Raw genomic sequence first — 17,523 nt, 5'->3', positions numbered from 1 at the left:
TTTATTCATAAATACCTCGGACAGTTTAGCCATTCCTATTGGTCGAGAGCCCGTCACGTGGCCGGTATTAAACGGATGATAAAGACATGGCTAGCTGGTCTTAAACACTTTTCCAGTGTCACAATAAAATGTGGACTCCTAAAAATCCAGTGCCTCTTATCGTTTCATTGGTTGAACGTTCACAATCCTCACGTAGGCATGCGCAACACTACCAGGGAGTTAGAATTTTATAGTTCTAAATTCAAAACGCAACGCGCCAGGTGCGTTCTGCGCGACATCGCGTAGAACATGATACGCGCGCGTCAATCTCCATAAAAGGGTTGTTTTCATCTTACTCGCCAGCTGAACACTCCATTATTTTGCAGGAGGGATGTTTCAAAAAGCATAAAGTGAATTTGTTGAACAAAATCGGGATGTTTTGAACGAATTATATGATTTTTTTTTACCGAAAAGGTATTTATGAATGGGAATAAATATGTACTCCGTCGGTATTTATCACTCTGTTTAAGACCACTTAGAGTCTGGGTGCTGATAATTACCCTCGCCTCCGGCTCGGGTAATTATCAGCACCCAGACTCTAAGTGGTATTAAACAGAGTGATAAAAACCTCCAGAGCACACATTTATTCCCTTATTCATAAATACCTCAGACAGTTTAGCCATTCCTATTGGTCGAGAGCCCGTCACGTGGCCGGTATTAAACGGATGATAAAGACATGGCTAGCTGGTCTTAAACACTTTTCCAGTGTCACAATAAAATATGGACTCCTAAAAATCCAGTGCCTCTTATCGTTTCATTGGTTGAACGTTCACAATCCTCACGTAGGCATGCGCAACACTACCTGGGAGTTAGAATTTCATAGTTCTAAATTCAAAACGCAACGCGCCAGGTGCGTTCTGCGCGACATCGCGTAGAACATGATACGCGCGCGTCAATCTCCATAAAAGGGTTGTTTTCATCTTACTCGCCAGCTGAATACTCCATTATTTTGCAGGAGGGATGATTCAAAAAGCATAAAGTGAATTTGTTGAACAAAATCGGGATGTTTTGAACGAATTATATGATTTTTTTTTACCGAAAAGGTATTTATGAATGGGAATAAATATGTACTCCGTCGGTATTAATCACTCTGTTTAATACCACTTAGAGTCTGGGTGCTGATAATTACCCTCGCCTCCGGCTCGGGTAATTATCAGCACCCAGACTCTAAGTGGTATTAAACAGAGTGATAAAAACCTCCGGAGCACACATTTATTCCCTTATTGAAATGGACATCTTTTGGTATTGGCCGGCCGCGCCCTCTCTGTTGGTTTATTGTACACCGTTATCACCCTTTAGCATAATGGTATGGTCTACCGAGGCAACATGGCAGCCGATTTCGGAGCGGCACGGAGAGCCAATATTCTTGAACGGATAATCGCAATTTTCAGACGCTTAACAGACGTTTAACCTATTAATTTTAAGCCAAATCTTGTTTCTGTCCATAATGTATGGGTTACATACTGCTTTTGTCACTTGCATTTTGGATGTGTTGACGCTTTGGAGTGTGTTGACGCTGTGTTGACGCTTGTTAGTATGACCATTAAAATCAATTTTAAAAATGGGAACAAAATGATTAAAAAGAATTCGTTAAAAAAACACTGGGCCTATGCATTGTACCAAATCTCTCTTTGGAAAATGTGTTGGCTCTGAAAAGAGCCGTTTGATTTAGAGTCTCTCCTTGCGATGGTCATACGGAAACTCTGTTTTCTGCTGATTTTCAGACGCTTAACAGACGTTTAACCTATTAATTTTAAGCCAAATCTTGTTTCTGTCCATAATGTATGGGTTACATACTGCTTTTGTCACTTGCATTTTGGATGTGTTGACGCTTTGGAGTGTGTTGACGCTGTGTTGACGCTTGTTAGTATGACCATTAAAATCAATTTTAAAAATGGGAACAAAATGATTAAAAAGAATTCGTTAAAAAAACACTGGGCCTATGCATTGTACCAAATCTCTCTTTGGAAAATGTGTTGGCTCTGAAAAGAGCCGTTTGATTTAGAGTCTCTCCTTGCGATGGTCATACGGAAACTCTGTTTTCTGCTGACGGCAGAAGTCTGCTGCTGATGAACATGCCGAGATTGCTGGGTCTTGACTTGGACGGAGCCGGCTGCAAGCGGCACAGGTTGGTTGGACAGTACTTGATGGTATGTGCCTCATCTCCGCTGGTTCCACACAGTGGACAAATGTAAGCCCGTAGCCTAGGACAGACCACCTTGTCACAAGGGCGGATCCAGGGGGGGGGGCAAAGGGGGCCATGCCCCCCCCCCCCTAAAACGAAACCAATTTTTTTTTTTTTTTTAATGTGACAACGCAATAAAGGCAGGCAATGAGTACACCACCATGTTTTCCTCAAAAAAATTGGTTAAAGTGGTCAGAAATTGCCTCAGATCGCACCACAGAGCATCTAGAATCCAAAAAATTTTCGGGGAACTTACGGGCCCCGAACCCCACGCCGTAATTTTTTAGACCCACTTTTTTGGGGGACCACATTTTTTTGGCCCCCCAAAAAATTGTGTTCTGGATCCGCACTTGCCTTGTCAAGGCTGTTCTTGAGGATGTGTGAGGTGTAGACCGCTTCTCCCTCGCCGTTGTTTTTGCAGAAGACACACCAGGTTCGCTTGGGAACTACCCACCGATCGCCACGTCGAGATGGTCCGGTCTCACGGGACAGCTCGTCGATTGTGAAGGGACGGAAACCGGTGGCGGACTGGCTGTCGTTGCTGCTGGTCTCCTGGTCCGGCTCCGATGTCTGGCGTCCGGAGTATGAAGAACTGATCCTCAGATGACTCCGAGACAGGGGCAGGCCTTGGAGAAGCTACGCTGGTTTTGGACTGGCTAGGCCAAGGAAGTCATAAGAGCGGTCAAACTCTCTTGTTTCTGTGATGACAGACATCTCGAATGGTTGCTCGTTTTCTTGAAGAAAGAAAGAACTGAAAGTGCTGGTAGACATATTGAGGTATACACTCGAGAACGGAACTGATGTTACTGGTTGATGGATGAATTCCAAAGTGATGATCAGCAGACAAACAGGCCACTCTTTATCCTGAAAATCTTGAACTAGGTCTGTACATAGACAATAAGAAGAAACCGTTGGCGGCAACATAACAGGTGCATGCGGCATCTGTGATACCCTTGATGGTTGGCCGCACCGCTTGACGGCGGTACGATCACACGCGAGTAGTCAACAATAGAGGGCGACCGACTCGGCCTGCAGAATCCAATTTGCGGTTTGTCCAGCAGGCGTTTTTTTTCCACGCCATTATCCTTACAGCAACTAGGCCTACACTGCAGTTTCTTTCATGGGTTTGGCTTTATTAGGTGTTGATGAAGCTATATTAAAATGACTTGTATTGAAAGCACTTGGGCTTTTTAGTTTCTGCTCGTTTTCTTATTTGAACAGGTATTCAGTGATGTTTAGCCGTTGTAGAACAAACGTCAATAGGTAGAAGATGATGCCCCGTGCTCTTAAAACAAATGGAATTTACTTCTATAATTGTTCATTGCTAGGTACATGCGACATGAATTTGTTTCTTGCGCATTTTATTTTCGTCAGAATGTACTCCACGAATCACAAATATCGGCCGGCTGTTCATCACTAAATCCATAAAAATTAATGACCACCTTAATGACCACTGTTCATCTAAACCTGCAATATTCGGTTCATAATTTAATGTTTAATTTAATGCTTGCGGTAGCCAATATAAAATGGCGCCAATGTTTACAAACAAAAGAAAGGTCTATACCTCAAATGACTAGATGCACGTATGGGGGGAAAAGTACTTGCAATAGAGCAATTGTATATTTCCAACAGAAACAAAGGGCAGGATTAAATGGTAGATCGACGAGCCTTTTATATTGATCTTCAAAAGTTTGTTATGAGTGGTACCACTTCTTAAACCTTTCAACTTTTTGTCATATTCAAAGTTGTGAAGAAATAGAAAAATGAAAAGCACATTGTACCCTAATAAGCCATTGTCAATGTTTTTAATAGCAAAATTTGCAGTCAATTTAAAAAAAAAATTAATGGGGGAAAATGGTTTAAAAGAATTCGTTTAAAAAACTGGGATGCATTGTACCAAATCTCTCTTGGAAAAGTGTGTTGGCTCTGAAAAGAGCCGTTTGATTTAGAGTCTCTCCTTGCAATGGTCATACGGAAACTCTGTTTTCTGCTGACGGCAGAAGCCTGCTGCTGATGAACATGCCAAGATTGCTGGGTCTTGACTTGGACGGAGCTGGCTGCAAGCTGCCCAGGTTGGTTGGACAGTACTTGATGGTATGTGCCTCATCTCCGCAGGTTCCACACAGTGGACAGATGTAAGCCCGTAGCCTAGGACAGACCACCTTGTCAAGGCTGTTCTTGAGGACGTGTGAGGCGTAGACCGCTTCGCTCTCGCCGTTGTTCTTGCAGAAGACACACCAGGTTGGCTTGGGAACCACCCATCGGTCGCCACGTCGAGATGGTGGGCCAGTCTTACGGGACAACTCGTCCATGTTGAAGGGACGGAAACCGGTGGTGGACTGGCTGTCGTTGCTGCTGGTCTCCTGGTCCGGATACATGTTTGGCGTCTGGAGTCCAAAAAACTGTTCCGATGACTCCGGGACAGAGGGAGACCTTGGAGAAGCTACGCTGGTCTTGGTGATGAGACGGGCTAGGCCAAGGTAGTCATGGAAGCGATCAAACTCTCTGGGTTCTGTGACAGGCATCTCGAAGTCTGGCTCGTTTTGTTGAATGAAGAGACAACTGAAAGTGCTGGTATATCTTGAGGTATACTCGAGAACTAAACTGATGTTAACTGGTTGATGGATGAAATCCAAAGTGATGACCACCAGACGAACTGGCCAGATTTTATCCTGAAAATCTTGAATGAGGTCGGTACTTAGACAATAAGAAGAAACCGTTGGCGGCAACATAACAGGTACATGCGGCATCTGTGATACCCTTGATGGTTGGCCGCACCACTTGACGGCGGTACGATCACACGCGAGTAGTCAACAATAGAGGGCGACCGACTCGGCCTGCAGAATCCAATTTGCGGGTAAGTCAGCAGGCGCTTTTTTCACGCCATTATCCTGATAGCAACTACACTGCAGTTTCTTTCATGGGTTTGGCTTTATTAGGTATTGATGAAGTTATTAAAATGACTTGTATTGAAAGCACTTGGGCTTTTTAGTTGCTGCTCGTTTTTTTATTTGAACAGGAATTCAGTGTTGTTTAGCCGCTGTAGATGGACTTTTCTTCAACTAGTAACATGTAGGCCTATTTGTTTCTTGTCCGAAAGGGCTTACACGGAGCATAGAGCACCAAACCCTATATGTAGCTCAATGCACGGAACTACGGCTACGAATTATTGACAACATGCAGTATCACATTTCATATTAATATGAACAAAATTGGAAAGGAAAGGAATATTTTCGAGAAGGTGTGGACGAATGATCGCAAAAACACGTACTGCACGTTGATAATAACAACACCAAGTACACGATATAAATCCATTTCTAGCCAATTTCGGTATCGAATCAGGATACAGGAAGAAAGTTTCCTATCCAGGGCTTACTAGTGGAAACGAGGTTGGAAATAAAGTAAGCACTGGGGACGAGGTTGGTGAAGCTCATCAGCCGCTCCCAGCGCCCTGTTTGCAGGGCGGGGGGTACGAGCGAAATTCGAGATATGGGCGACACAATAGGAGGGCGCTATTTGCTTTTGGTAAATACAAAAGTCTGTATACCCCAATCAAACAGCGCCATCCTATTGTTTTTGGCATACCTCAATAGATCTTTATCATGCTGTCACCATTTCAGTCATGTTACCTGTATCCAATAACAGTACTGAATGTTAATTTTTTTTGTGCAAATAGAAACCAGACTTTTTTTCCTTCCAGTCTGCTTTGGTTACGTTGATTTGAATGGGAAAAACATCATGATGGCCGCAACACGATAATGGTCCATTAGGCCAATGGGTTATTTGTCGAGGCCTGTATAGACCTTTGTACGCTTGGTTGGCAAACAGCACATTTTGCTAAGAAATTTCTATAGAACAGTGTTTTCAAGGGTAGCCTCGGTTTCGATGCGGAGTTGCGCAGAACAGGCCACAGTGTAATTAGAAAACTGTCTATTCAACGCTTCGAAACTATAGCCTCTGCATGCTCTAAAGACAAGTCTTCAAATCATTATGAAATTTGATTTTTTTTTAAATTTTTTTTTAAATACCGTAGTCGTGCCAACTTAATGTTTATTCTAATACAAGTAACCGTATCGGTTTTTTCGGCTTCTTATTAAAAACATTTTCCCCATTCCGATCCACCAATTCTTTATTCAAATTTGTCCAAGAATAATTTCAGATGTTTTGGGCAAAATAGATTTAGTCCTTTATCATTCAGTTTAAAAATTTGGTCAACCTTCTTAAAACTAGCTCAAGAATATTTGTCAATACAGATTGAATTCGGCACCTAGCTGTTGCCGAATGACAGCATTCAGAGATCAGAAAATTACGATTAAATTGTGTAGAGTTAGCAGAGTCCGGCGTAGGCGAGACCTCCTGCCGAGACGAATAACTGTGCGCCCACGATTTAAATTTGCTTCAACTAACATTGAGATTGTACGATAAGTGACGAAATTTAATAAACGATGGAAGTGCATATAATCGGTTTTGTTGGATGAATTTCAATATTATAATCAGTGAATTTGAATGGTAAACGAATAACCATAACAACTTTAAATACTAAAAAAAAAGTCATTGTGCTCTGTGGATTCAGACAAACTAATTATATTGCTTTTTATTACGTTGCTTAACTGCAACCATTTGATGGGGATTTTTTTTTCTGCATACCAGACTAGTCAGAGGCCCGTGGAGACGAGGATGCATTTTTTTCCACTACGAATGCGCGAATCTGAATGGCACTCGCATAAATGATTCCAATAATATTTCTATTTTACAACAAACAATTAAAAGACGTTATTTTCAAATCAATATTTGGTCCAGTCAATGCGTACTCATTGAAACAAGTTTGAGAACAGAAATAAAAGCGCCGATACTGGAATACCACGAATAATTGAGTACATAACAATGATCTTACTTGAGTAAAAGTCAGTTTGGTAACGGGTCTGGTACCACAGTTCCTACTCAGTTCAAAACTCCAGGCAATGCTGTTTAGAGTTTTTGTCACGACTTGTATTGCTCATAATTGTCAAAAGCAAAACTCTTACGAAAAGAAATGTTATGTTTGGCAGTTTGCCAGATGGGTGTTTATGCTTAGTATTCCGGCATTGCATTACCAAAACCTGTTCCGTGAAGAAATCTTCCAACGAATAAGTTACAAACGACCCACCCAAAATTGAAATTCTTCTGATAAGTATAGCAATCAGTATACCAGGGGGGAATCGCAACTTGGTTCCCCAATACCTATTTACAGTTAAATATATAACTATAGAGAATAGAATTTGGGAGTGATGCGTTATCAAACGAATATCTGCCTGGACACGGGGCACATTAAAACTTAGCCTTTAGTCAAGTCCCACGCGCTTACCCGGACACGTGACGCACCCCGGATGCTGACACGTACAAAGACTAGGACGAGCGGCGTAGCCGCGAGGGCCTTTACCATCTCGTGGAGAACGCTTATGTTTTTCTTTACATTTGTCTACCGATTTGGTAGACATGCATAATGCATTACCCGTTGTGAATTGACCAATGAAAATGCAGAACTTGTTACTAATGGTAAATCATGCAGCCGTCGTCTGGCGCCAGACAGCCAACAGCCATGGCGCGCGTGCTGTTGCTGGTAATCGCAAACCACCGTTAGATGATTGGTTTATATTGCTTGATTTATATTACGTGAATAAATGAATAAGTGATTAGTTCCACGAGATAGTAAAGGCCCCGCGCGGCTTGCGTAATTTTTATTCCTAGGAGGGTTAGGGGCAATGTCATGAATAATTCATGTTTATCCATGAGAACGGACAATGACATCAACAGCATTGTTGTTAGTTACTCAACTAGTTACAATACATTAAAGCTTTTTAAAGAACGGTTATCGTCGAGCTACCACACAGTAGCCTAGTGGATAGCGAGATGAGCTATGGATACAAAGATCCCTGGTTCGAATCCACGTCGTCGCTGCTCATTTTCATCAGCTATTTTTCTTCTCAAAATTTATCACTGAGAAAATTTTAAATTAAGGAGAAAATAGAACGAGAACCTAAGTCTTGCAATGATTCAAAGGAAAAACTGAATTATTCATGACATTGCCCCTAACCCTCCTAGGAATAAAAATTACGCTACCCGCCGTACCATAATGCGCCCTCATGCGTCAAATCCAGACCAACATGTTAAAAACGTACATGTGGGTGCAGACCAGTAAATCGGTCCGAAATTGCCTGCGCCGGCCAAATCACAATTTGCATGCCCTCAAAATCTTCGGTATTTGAGCATGCTGTGGGCCATGAACTTGAGGGTTTGTAAAAAATATGGGTGGAAGCCGTGCACAGGACTGGGAGCTTGCAGTTCTGTGTAATTTTGATGTAATTTGGACCCTAAAAGCGCTCTATTTTGCAATGGAGTGTAGGCATCGTTTTTCAAAATGGCGATGGGCTTCAGGACTATTTTCAGGGGTGATCATCTTCAGATGTAAATTTCTCCTAAAAGTCATCAGTTGACCCCCCGAAAATTGAAAAGAAAATGAAAGATGATGAAATAAGCTTTAATTTGATGTGTGTCTCGAACACCTTGGAGAGTTGTGAGTATTTTTCCCGAATTTTTGAAGTGGGAGCATTTACCATTGGGGTCTATGGAAGTTTATTTACTGGTCTGCTACCTATAATAGGGTGCAGACCAGTAAATCGGTCCGAAATTGCCTGCGCCGGCCAAATCACAATTTGCATGCCCTCAAAATCTTCGGTATTTGAGCATGCTGTGGGCCATGAACTTGAGGGTTTGTAAAAAATATGGGTGGAAGCCGTGCACAGGACTGGGAGCTTGCAGTTCTGTGTAATTTTGATGTAATTTGGACCCTAAAAGCGCTCTATTTTGCAATGGAGTGTAGGCATCGTTTTTCAAAATGGCGATGGGCTTCAGGACTATTTTCAGGGGTGATCATCTTCAGATGTAAATTTCTCCTAAAAGTCATCAGTTGACCCCTCGAAAATTGAAAAGAAAATGAAAGATGATGAAATAAGCTTTAATTTGATGTGTGTCTCGAACACCTTGGAGAGTTGTGAGTATTTTTCCCGAATTTTTGAAGTGGGAGCATTTACCATTGGGGTCTATGGAAGTTTATTTACTGGTCTGCTACCATGTACATGTTATTTTTATGTGATGCACATGCTCTGCAACACATGTACATGTACGTACATAGTACGCGTGTTGTACAATGTATACAGTGTGTGCGCATTGTTATACGGCACTGAAGTTGAACGCGTGCTGAAGTGTACCTTGTCGTGCCTCTGGAAAGACGTAAAGTAAGTAATTTTTTGGATTTTTTTTAAAGATACCGACTTAAGGCAATTCCGACTTGAGTCAAGTCTAGTATGCGCCCACACTGTGTGTACATTATGTGTGTGTGTGCATGTACAGAGCATGTGCATATGTGATTCAAAAATTAGCAAAAGTCCGACTTGATCAATCTGCCATCAGCACCCCCCCCCCCCTCGCGTGTTCGCGCACGTATGCAACGACGCATTTTGCAAGGGCATAATAAAATTCAATTTTTTTTTAAATTTTATTTCTTTCTGGTAATGAAACCAAGGATTCCTCAAAAGTACCAAAGGCACTGTAGCTCGAACGCCTGAAGAAAACTGTAGAGAGGAGACAATGAGAAGAAGTTACAGTTTTAGAGGTGGGAGGAAAAACCCAGAGGAATATTCTGAGGATAACCCACGGAATCAGGTAGGGACTGAAAATGCAATCCACATATTGGATTCGAACCCGGGTCACAGCCGTGGAAAGCGAGGAAAGAACCCCTACGCCAACTGACTCCCCACTGAGATAACGGGGAAAAAAGTTTGTGGCTACACTGTCGAAATATTTTCTGCATGAAGGTACGAATTACAGGATCACTGTTGATATGCGAGTTACGGCGAAAGAAATCAGAAAAAGGACTAGAATATTAGTATGTAATGCTTTGTGTGATTATGTAAAGACAAGAAACAAGCAAAACCTAGCCTTCCGATGTGAACCCATAAAGAGTTCTAAATGTGTTTGGGAAAATAGAACGCTCCCTGGGTCACAGTTTTACTGTGCCCCGTATCCAGGCAGTATGTATTCCTTTCATAAAGCTTCACCCCAAAATTCTAATATCTAGAGATATCAGCTGCAGCGTATTTTACTAACGATTTTTGTCATCGCAAATGCCCCAAATCAATCGCTAAACTCAAATTCCATCGCAAGTTAGCGATGAATTTCAAAGAAGCATTAGGCCAAAAAAAATAATAATCGGTCTCTGCATGGTCAGACCGAAGTTCCGGAATTGATGCGGCGACGCGTTTTTTTTTTTTTTTTTTTTTGGTGGCTTTTTTTTTTTCAAGCTTGAATTGTACAGACAAGGTGAGTACTATTTTGCTTTTTTGTGTCCTCATTATACATTGGTGTCCTCCATAATTTGCCTTGGTGCCCTTTAAGGTTGACGCGCATGATTAAAATCGACGCGCGCGCTGACCAGAGACCGAGTTTTTTTTTTTTTTGCCTTATTTTCACTAAAACGTGCGATGAATTTGCTCATCATCGCAAATAATCTAGTTTGCGATTGATATCTTGCGATGCGTTATTAGTGTCCGCAAAGTATTTTTTCATCGCAGGGACGTTCCCGCCATTTTTATTAACGTAAGTTTGACATTGTGCAAATATGGCGTTGCACTTACTATACGTCAATAATGTCCGAGCTTTGCAGAGAGAGGGGGTTTTTCGAGATAAAACCAACCCACTGGACACATACAGCGACAAGAAAATGCATACATATTACCGATTCACGAAAAATGGTGTCATGCGGGTTATAGATATGTTGGAACCCCAACCTCGTCCCCAGTGCTTACTTTATTTCCAACCTAGTTTCCAATAGTAAACCCTGGATAGGGAACTTTCTTCCTGCATCCTGATTCGATACGGCAATTGGCTAGTAATGGATTTTTGTCGCGTACTTGGTGTTGTTATTCACAACGTGCAGTACGTGTTTTCGCGATTATTCGTCCACGCCTTCTCGAAAATACTCATTTCCTTCCCAATTTGTTCATATTAATATGAAATGTGATACTACATGTTGCCTCGGTAAGATCGTAACAATTTAATTAAATAAATCGTGTTTTTCGTAACTCACGCCATGCTCGCGCTACGACGAATTGACTTTGCTTTTACCCCAGACACCGCATACAAAAACAAACGCAAATGTAACGCACAAGCAGGCACCAGACTATTCCTCATTTTCATACGTGTTCAAAATCTTGCACATGCAAATGATCCAATACCAGGGTGAGAGAGCAGGTAGTGATGGGCGCGTACTGCTCGACACCCTGGGGTCGAGGTTGGTTGGAACCCCATCTTAGACCACAGACTTTAAGAAGTCATGCAATCGACGCAACAATCCAAGTGTTTGTAGCCCTGCGATTTTTTTGCAACCGGATGCGTTTACACAACTACATCAGAACATCACGGCATTTCTGAGGCAAGTACCTGTCGAATAATTCACAGGGTGGTACATGCCCTTGTCGGTATGAAAGATGAACATATAAGTGGCCAGCAACACCAGAAGAAGTTGCCAGAAATCAATTAGACTTCTACATGCTAGCTGGGTTCCCTGGAGCAGTCGGAGCCGTTGATTGTACCCATGTCCTTCTCGATTGTTGTCCGTTTGGCCCAAATGAATTTGCATATGTCAATCGGAAAGGAAGACATATAGCATTAATGTCCAACTGATATGTAACACCAAGTACAAGATCATGAATGTTGTCGCCAGATGGCCCGGATCCACCCACGACAGTCGAATCATTCAGAACAGTGATGTCGGGCAGATGTTGGAGAGAGGGGAACTGCGTGGTATTTTACTGGGAGACACTGGGTACCCACAACGCAGGTGGCTCATGACACCTTTCCTTCAGCCAAATTCAGCTGCCCAACCAGACTATAACCGGTAACATCATCGGAAAACCGATTCATTTCTTTTTTGAATTTTAAACTTAATTTAACCAATCACCGAAGGATTGTAAATATTCAAGTACAACACTGTTGCCTCGGGAAGTTCTGCCGGGTATTGATGTTTCCATAACCTTTAGATCCAAAAGAAAATATAGAAAGGCTGTGCCTTTTTCGATTATTTTTTTTTGGTGGAGGGGTGGGGGTGGGGGTGGTGGGAGGCGTCTGCAACCCTCTGAATTGTTTATTGAATTTCCGTTATGTATGCACCTCCCCCCCCCCCCCCCGGAAAAGCAAAATAAAAAAAGGTAGAAAACAAAAAGAGGTGTGAAGTAATATTTTCTTGTAATTGAATACATGAATGTCCCCCGCCCACCCTTGATAAATTGAGAATAATATGCAAGAGAAAGTACAAGTATTTTTTAGTGGGGGTGGGGGGGGGGGATGAGGGGGTGTTCCCCCCCCCCCCCCCGGAAAAAAATCCGGACGATGCCCATGCTGGTGGCATTTGTAACTGTACACTAGCATCATAGGAAAAAATTAACGAAATACAAGAGGGTATTTTTGTTCACTTTTTTTCTGCACTACAGTTGCCACCGCCGAACAAGAGTCTTGATCGAGCAGACGAATGGGCAGCTCAAAATGAAGTTTCCATGTCTGCGAAGGGGGCTCCGCATTGCACCAGATCGTGCATGTATTGTCATTGTAGCATATGTGTCGTGTTGTACAATATATCTAAGGAAATCAACGATCCATATCTTGGAAGGCAGCACAACCTTGACATCGTGGAAGTACCCGACTATGACGGACCAGCCAACATTCAAGGAAATATTGATAGAGACCGTCTGGTAGCCAACGCATTTTAATTCCACATGTACCGGTATCAATATTTTCGACAGATATGCCCGCCTTACTTATCCCATATGGCCCAAAACAGCATTGTTCTAAACTTCTACAACATATGGTTACATTTTTTTCAGTGTATTTTACCTGTTTGTTTGTTGATACCGTCAGGGTTTTTGTAAACAGGATGGGGATGTACAAAACTGGAAAAGTGAAAATGCATACATATTCCAATACTGCGCACAGCAGAAATCCGTATCCGAATTGCAATAGCCACTGCAGCAATGGCCAGACTCGAGAGGGTATGGAAGAGCAACATCAGCTTCCCCACCAAGTACAGGCTCTTCAAATCTCTGGTACTCTCCACCCTACTGTATGGATGCGAGGCATGGACACTGCTGGCTGAGTCAGAAAGACGAATTCAGGCGTTCGAAACGAAATGCCTGAGGAAGCTGCTCCGCATCTCATACTTGGAGCACAAGACCAATGAGTTTGTGAGGAACAAGGCCGAGAGTCTTGTTGGTCCCCAGGAACCTCTTCTTGCCACCATGAAGCGACGGAAGCTGAAGTGGTTCGGCCACGTCACGTGGCATAACAGTCTTTGCAAGACTATCATGCAGGGCACTGTCGAGGGAGGACGAAGGCGAGGGCGACAACGGAAGAGCTGGGTAGACAACGTAAAGGAATGGACAAACACGACTATGTCAGAACTCCTAGTGCAGGCCGCTGACAGACCAGCATGGAGGAGGACTTTAGCTTCTTCTGCCCTCGGGTCCCCCAACGACGGCAACTAGTCAAGGGAAACGTAACGTAACGTAGCACAGCAATCAAACAAGCTGAATTTATTTTACTGTCATATGTTAATATCTTAATTCCATATTATGTTAACCCAGATAAGACTAAAATTATGCTCTTAAAATCTCGTCATTCCAACAATATGGATAAATTGAATGTTTCTCTTCAGGGCACTCAACTAGAACAGGTTAATAGTAGAAGTTGACGAAAACCTCAACTGGGATTTACATGTTAGGAATCTTTGTTAATCCATTGCTAATTACAAGGTGCATTCTTTAAGTAGACTAAGGCACACGATTAACAATAGGTTACTGGATACGCTTTATAAAACAATAATTAGTCAACCTTGCTTGTTCTACGCTTGCTCTCTCTAGGGTAATTGTTCAATTGCTAGTAGGAAAGCCCTACTCAGACTCCAAAAACGAGCTGCACGATTGTCTCAGGCAACTTCGATTATGTCAATACGCATGGTGAAGACATCATTGAGGATATTTCTTTGAAAACCCTAGCCAACAAAGAAGAGATGTTTACTTAGCTTGTTTAATATACAAATGTATTCATGGGCTTGCACCTATAATAGATTATGTAATGACATTGAAATGCACTTTGAAAGACACGGTATTACGCAAGAAACGCTGATTCCTTAAATGTAGTTTTTCCTAAACCAAATGTTGAATGTTTCAAACAATCATTTAAGTATGCAGGTGCTAAAATTTGGATCAATATACCGTCGCCAATTCAGAATGCTCCCTCTGTTGATAATTTTAAGTGTTTGTATACGAAGCAATATTCTAAGTAATTGATTTTGTTTTCCTTAGTCCTCATTGCTTGATTCTTCCTTTGATTGTATTCATTTGTATTTTTTAAACAGAACATTGATGTTAAACAGCCTTGCTGATCTGTTTATTCTGTATAAATTTGTAATAAATAAATAAACAACTAAATGTTGTTTTGAATATCAGGAACAAGTCAACTCTTTTTTCCCTGAAATATTGATTGCGAAGTTTCCGTTTATTCATGGAGGTGAAAAAATGTCCATGTTTCATTGCATTTTCATCAGTTCCTAGAACGGTAATCATACGTGGTGGACAGCTGAATTTTGTGGTCGTTTTTATATAATCATACGTTTGGAATAGAGTGTGCAAATTACGTGAAATGTTCACAGTTGCTAGTGAATAACATGTACTTTTTCCCAATGTTATTGTTATGAAATCTATAAAACTGACCGGTAAACCTATATATTAACCCCCATGAGGATTTACTGTTCCGAGTCTACGATGAACTGGATAGGAGTTGGGATGAGTTTTTCTATGTTTACGTTGATTTTGTTCAACACCCCGATCATTTCTTTTTGAAGCGCAATCTTTTCTTCCTTATATTTCATCTTCTCGAGAGCCAAGAATTCTTTGTTTAGTTTCAGCAGCTCCACCTCCTTGCTTGTTTTTTGTTTCTTCGTTGCTTTCTTGGCTACTTCTTGCTGCCTCTTCCGTTGGGTTGATGGCTGTGACTCATGTGACTGTAATAAAATATCACTCAAGTGTCAGTTGTATTTTCACAAGCTTCACCTTAAGCCAATGAGGGAGAAGTCATATTTTTAAAGTCCGAGGATTCGCACAAATTCGGCAAAAGAGGAACAAATGTTTCTGATTGAAGTAGTGTATGTATCTGTATAGGATTTTATATACTAGTAAATGATTTTTCCACCGAACAATAGGGCTACATAGCAAGTTTCAAATTAGAATGGTTGTAAAGGCCGACCACAATCATTGCATACACATTAATTGTACATTCACCAAGCACTTACTTCAGATTCCGTGTCAGTTACGTTTGGAAGAAAACGTCTACTGGTGCTTTGTGGTGGGGAAGGTCCACGAGTGCTTGGTGAAGGGAAAGATCCATGGGTGCTTGGTGGAGGTGGAGGTGAAGGTCCACGGGTGACTGATCGGGAAGGTTGGTTGATTTCCTGAATATGGATTGAAAGAAATTAAGTTGAAACTTCAGGACATGCTTTTATATTCTCCAAGCAAGATGAACCTAATTTTGTCAGTTTCTTATGAGTATGAAGGACAATTTGCTTTTGGATGTTGAAATTTAAGTATTTTCTAAGGAAGTTTATTTATGAAATGTGTTGTGCGAAGGTTAATTGCATAGGCCTAATGTGACGAAACAGAAGAGTGTTCGAAGGCCATTTCTGGAGTCCTTTCATTGTGAAAAAAAAAATGATTCAAAGGGTTTCTACTATGATCACAACCCAATAAGTCAAACATCCACCACGTATCTACAAGTGCTTCTTTACCTTTGGTGTTGTTTCACAAGAACCAACAGGTACAATCCCCTCCCTCACCTCCTGCGGTAAAGCATCAAGAACGGCCTCCAGGGCAGGATTTGGCTCCGGTTGCTTACCACCACCTATTTTAAAGGAATGGCAGTCTCTTTTACTATACATGTACATGGAATTATTGCATACTTCATTTACTACAATTAATGACATTTCCTTCTGTACAGGGCGAGTAAAAAAAAACGAAACCCAAATGTCAGGACTACTGTTTTATTGAAGTTCTGCATGTAGCACTTTCAAAATCTAGGATATGACAGCCCAATTCGTCAGCTTTCTTTTAGTACAAATATCATTCAAATCACTCATGTAATTTTCAAGTTACGGAATTTTAAACACAACCACCGTTTTAAGGTTTTGTCCACGGATCACAAAAAAGGTGTGCGTTCTTTCAGCAAAACGAAAACATCTCACACACATCCCTATGTGATTTTGTTTTGTTGAAAGGACACGGATCTTTTTTGTGATCCGTGGACAGAACCTTAAAACGGTAGTTGTGTTTAAAATTCTGTAACTTGAAAAGTACAAGAGCGATTTGAATGGTTCCTGTTCTACAAGAAAGCTTTAGAATTAGGCTTTCCTATCCTACATTTTGATAATGCTACATGCAGAACTTCCATAAAACAATGGTTTCAACATTTGGGTTTCGGTTTTTTTTACTCACCCTGTACATCCACCCATTGAGCTAAGCGGCAGTCACTCAATCAAAATGTTTGACAACAGTTGGATTAAAGATCACGCATCTGATCTGTTGTAATCGAGAACATAAAATTTTTGAATTCAATGAGCACAATACAGATACCTAATTAGCCATTAGTACGAATTCTCATAAAGTCACGCACCTGTCACTTTTTCACCAAGGCGTTTGCGTTGATAGATCTTGGCCCTATAGCTGACGTCCGCCCACTTTTTCCTGATGGCCTCCCACCCACCCCGATCCTTTCCCCCAGCTGCTCTGAGTATCTGTTCAATTCTGCCATGCTTTTCTCTTGATATTCTCCACTCCTGCCCCACCACTGCTTCCAAAGAGTTCCCGGTTGTTTTCTTTAACAAAATTGGCGAGAGCAATGGTCTCCCAATCTTCCCACCGCTTTGCTCTCGATTTCTGATAGAAAAATATGACAAACCAGGTTAGCCAAAAAACCCAAAAGTTTGGAATGATGCATATTTAAAATTAAAAATCACAGTAACGAAGTGTTAGTAACTTCAAAAGGGAATTTATTTCCAGAATGTTTACCAACCTATAAGTGGCTGATCTAAGAGGGGGGGGGGGGGGGTTGAAACCCTGTTAATCTGCTGACTAATGTTGTGATGCTAGTAAAATGAGGCCAAACATATAAAATGGAATGCCTAGATGTTCCCGTTTGTTCTCAAATTACCTCAAAATGAA

General features: G+C 41.6%; 1 protein-coding gene and 1 pseudogene across 1 annotated transcript; one reads left to right on the top strand and one right to left on the bottom strand.

The window, feature by feature from the left end:
- Positions 1–2,052: 2,052 nt before the first annotated feature.
- On the bottom strand, positions 2,053–5,046 carry LOC119720277 (nanos homolog 1-like). The gene is made up of 2 exons (XM_038189916.1): positions 4,387–5,046; positions 2,053–2,257 (listed from the first exon to the last, which is right to left on the bottom strand). The coding sequence occupies exons 1-2, from the start codon at positions 4,972–4,974 to the stop codon at positions 2,063–2,065; spliced, it is 783 nt and encodes a 260-aa protein (XP_038045844.1). The 5' UTR covers positions 4,975–5,046; the 3' UTR covers positions 2,053–2,062.
- Positions 5,047–10,880: 5,834 nt separating this feature from the next.
- On the top strand, positions 10,881–13,039 carry LOC119720965 (annotated as a pseudogene).
- The last annotated feature ends 4,484 nt before the right edge of the window (positions 13,040–17,523 follow it).

The sequence above is a fragment of the Patiria miniata genome, unplaced genomic scaffold, assembly GCF_015706575.1.
Source record: "Patiria miniata isolate m_02_andy unplaced genomic scaffold, ASM1570657v1 HiC_scaffold_9, whole genome shotgun sequence".
In the NCBI taxonomy this organism is placed as follows: Eukaryota; Metazoa; Echinodermata; class Asteroidea; order Valvatida; family Asterinidae; genus Patiria; species Patiria miniata.
This window is presented reverse-complemented; position numbering and strand designations above follow the sequence as displayed.